General features: G+C 37.5%; 1 protein-coding gene across 1 annotated transcript; it reads right to left on the reverse strand.

Annotated features, from left to right (window-relative positions):
* Positions 1–305: 305 nt before the first annotated feature.
* On the reverse strand, positions 306–2,053 carry LOC149028082 (zinc transporter 3-like). The gene is made up of 3 exons (XM_089147694.1): positions 1,422–2,053; positions 1,171–1,320; positions 306–877 (listed from the first exon to the last, which is right to left on the reverse strand). Exons 1-3 carry the CDS (start codon positions 1,971–1,973, stop codon positions 572–574), a joined length of 1,008 nt encoding a protein of 335 aa, XP_089003820.1. The 5' UTR covers positions 1,974–2,053; the 3' UTR covers positions 306–571.
* Between the last annotated feature and the right edge of the window lie 310 nt (positions 2,054–2,363).

Genomic DNA, 2,363 nt, shown 5'->3' on the forward strand with positions numbered 1-2,363 from the left:
CATTTTTCTTTCTTGTGAATGGACTAAGAGTGTATGGTCTCCTAGACCTTTGGGATTGAGAACTAAGCTTTTCTCTCAGAGTTCATTACTTCATTTCTGCAACTCTTTGTCAACTGATTCCGATCTTGATAAAAATAAGTTGTTTAATTTGTTGTGTTACCTTTTCCTTTTGTCTTAGGCTTATCAATTTTTTCATTAGGAAGATGTGAGATCATAAGTCAATTTTTGGTAATAAAAGTATATGTTATATCTATAATAATAAGTACATTTTACTCTTTCAAAAAGGGAAAGAAAAACCAGCCAAAATAATTATATAAAAATCAAGATAACCAGATTTTTTTTTACTATTTTACAAATAATATTATTTCAATAAAAAATAGCCACTCACACAAAGAAGAGTTTACAAGGTGGGAAGAACCACCAAACTTTGACAATGAAAATAACCTAGAACCCTTAACCTTATAATCAAATAAAAAATTTCGTTCCTAGAAATAATCCGAAGCTCACACTGTTAAAATGAATGAAACAACGTAAAGACAACTACGTCAGAAGAATAGTACTGCAACACTCTTCAAGCCCATTTAGCCATAAGAGCCATACAACCAGCCCCGATGAGAAGTGAGATCTGAGCTCCTACCTGAAGTCTCATATTGCCTTGCATTCTAGAGCTCATAAAATCTGCTGCAAGTAAATCGACCAGCGCCATGTAAATCAAAATACCGGCCGCAGCGGAATTGAACACCCCTTCGACAATAAGAGCAATGGTGCTATCTTCCTTGTAAACATTGCTTATCCCAATACCTATTGCGATCCCTACCGGCGTCGTAAGGGAGAAGAAAAGAGCCATAATTGTAACAGCTTTGGCTTTGAATCTTCCCTGCAGCTCAACATATATACAGTACGTCACTCGACTGGTATGGTTAAACACTTAGCAAGTAATTAGTAATCCCTGGAAAAATGTAATATGCATGTATGAGAATCCTATGGTCTCAGAATTTGAAATATCAGTTGGGCTTGAATTAAAGCATTGTTTATTATCAGGTAACATGTAGCAAACAGAGGTCATTGGTTGGTACTGGTCCCTCCTTGTTGAAGTCAATGTAGACATTAAAGAAATGAAAAAGAGCTGGAAGAAGAAGAAGAAGAAGAAGAAGAAGAAGAAGAAGATACCTGGGCGATGCAACCACCAAGTCCAACACCCTCAAAGAACTGGTGGAAAGAAAGTGCAGCAACCAGAGGCCTTATTACACTGGGTGATTCGGAAGCACCCAATGAAATCCCTATGATCACAGAGTGAACCACAATCCCCAACTCCAAAACCTGCGATTTAATTATATATGATATCAAAAGGCATTAGACGATAATTAAAAAGAAGAGAAACTAGAACATTTCTACAAAAATATATGTATAACCCAATTCACCTGTGTAATGACTCGATGCCGGATAAGTTCCAAAGCTGCTGAATGATCAGTTGTGCGTGAATGATCTCCTTCTCCATTCTCCTGGTCTAAACTCTGTAGTTTTGCCTGGTTGAGGTGGGATTGGTTGAAGTATGCAGTAGCAAAAGTATCCACCATTAAAGTCCCAATTGCAGCACACATTGCAATGAAGCCTGTGAATGGAAAGACCCCCCATGGGTGCGTACTGAGACATGGAGATGATAACTTGTCGAATCCATCCGGTAGTACATGTATGAACCCAGTTGAGAGGATCACTCCTGCTGCAAAAACTTTGATTATCAAGAACATGTCATTTTCCGGCCTGAGAGCCGGAATTCTCTTCCCCAAAACCGGAAGCAATACCCCAAATGAACCGCCAAACAGGATGGAAGCGATGGCTCCTATCTTGTACTTAAGTGCTTTTTCCTTGTTAACTCCAGAGTTATCTGCAGGGCTACATGTACAATCACCTGAAACTAAAACAGGAAGAAACAGAAACGAGAGAAGAGACAAGATTCCCAAAACCTTCTCCATAAATGAAACTAACTAAGAAGAGAGAAAAAAGTGAAAGAGGTTTGTAGGAGTATAGACCTGAACTCCCAATTAAATTGATATCTCTATATAACAGCGGCTAAGAATGGCCTCCTCTCATTCACCTTATATATAATTTAGTTGACTTAGATGGTGTAAAAGACGAGGAGAAATGTGGGATTGGATTTTACTACAATATAGATTTTGTAAATTTATTTTTGGATTATAGAAGTGTCATCCCACCATGTCTTCATTTTAAACTTGAAAGTCGCTTCAATGAACCCTAAACCAATACAGGAAGAGAGAATATTCCCAGATACTTCTCTATAAATGAAATTAATTAATTAAGAAGAGAGAAAAAAGTGAAAGAGGTTTATACTTTTATACGGCCTC

This window comes from Hakea prostrata, chromosome 1 (assembly GCF_041222555.1).
Source record: "Hakea prostrata isolate BN-2017 chromosome 1, UWA_Hpros_2, whole genome shotgun sequence".
NCBI lineage: Eukaryota > Viridiplantae > Streptophyta > Magnoliopsida > Proteales > Proteaceae > Hakea > Hakea prostrata.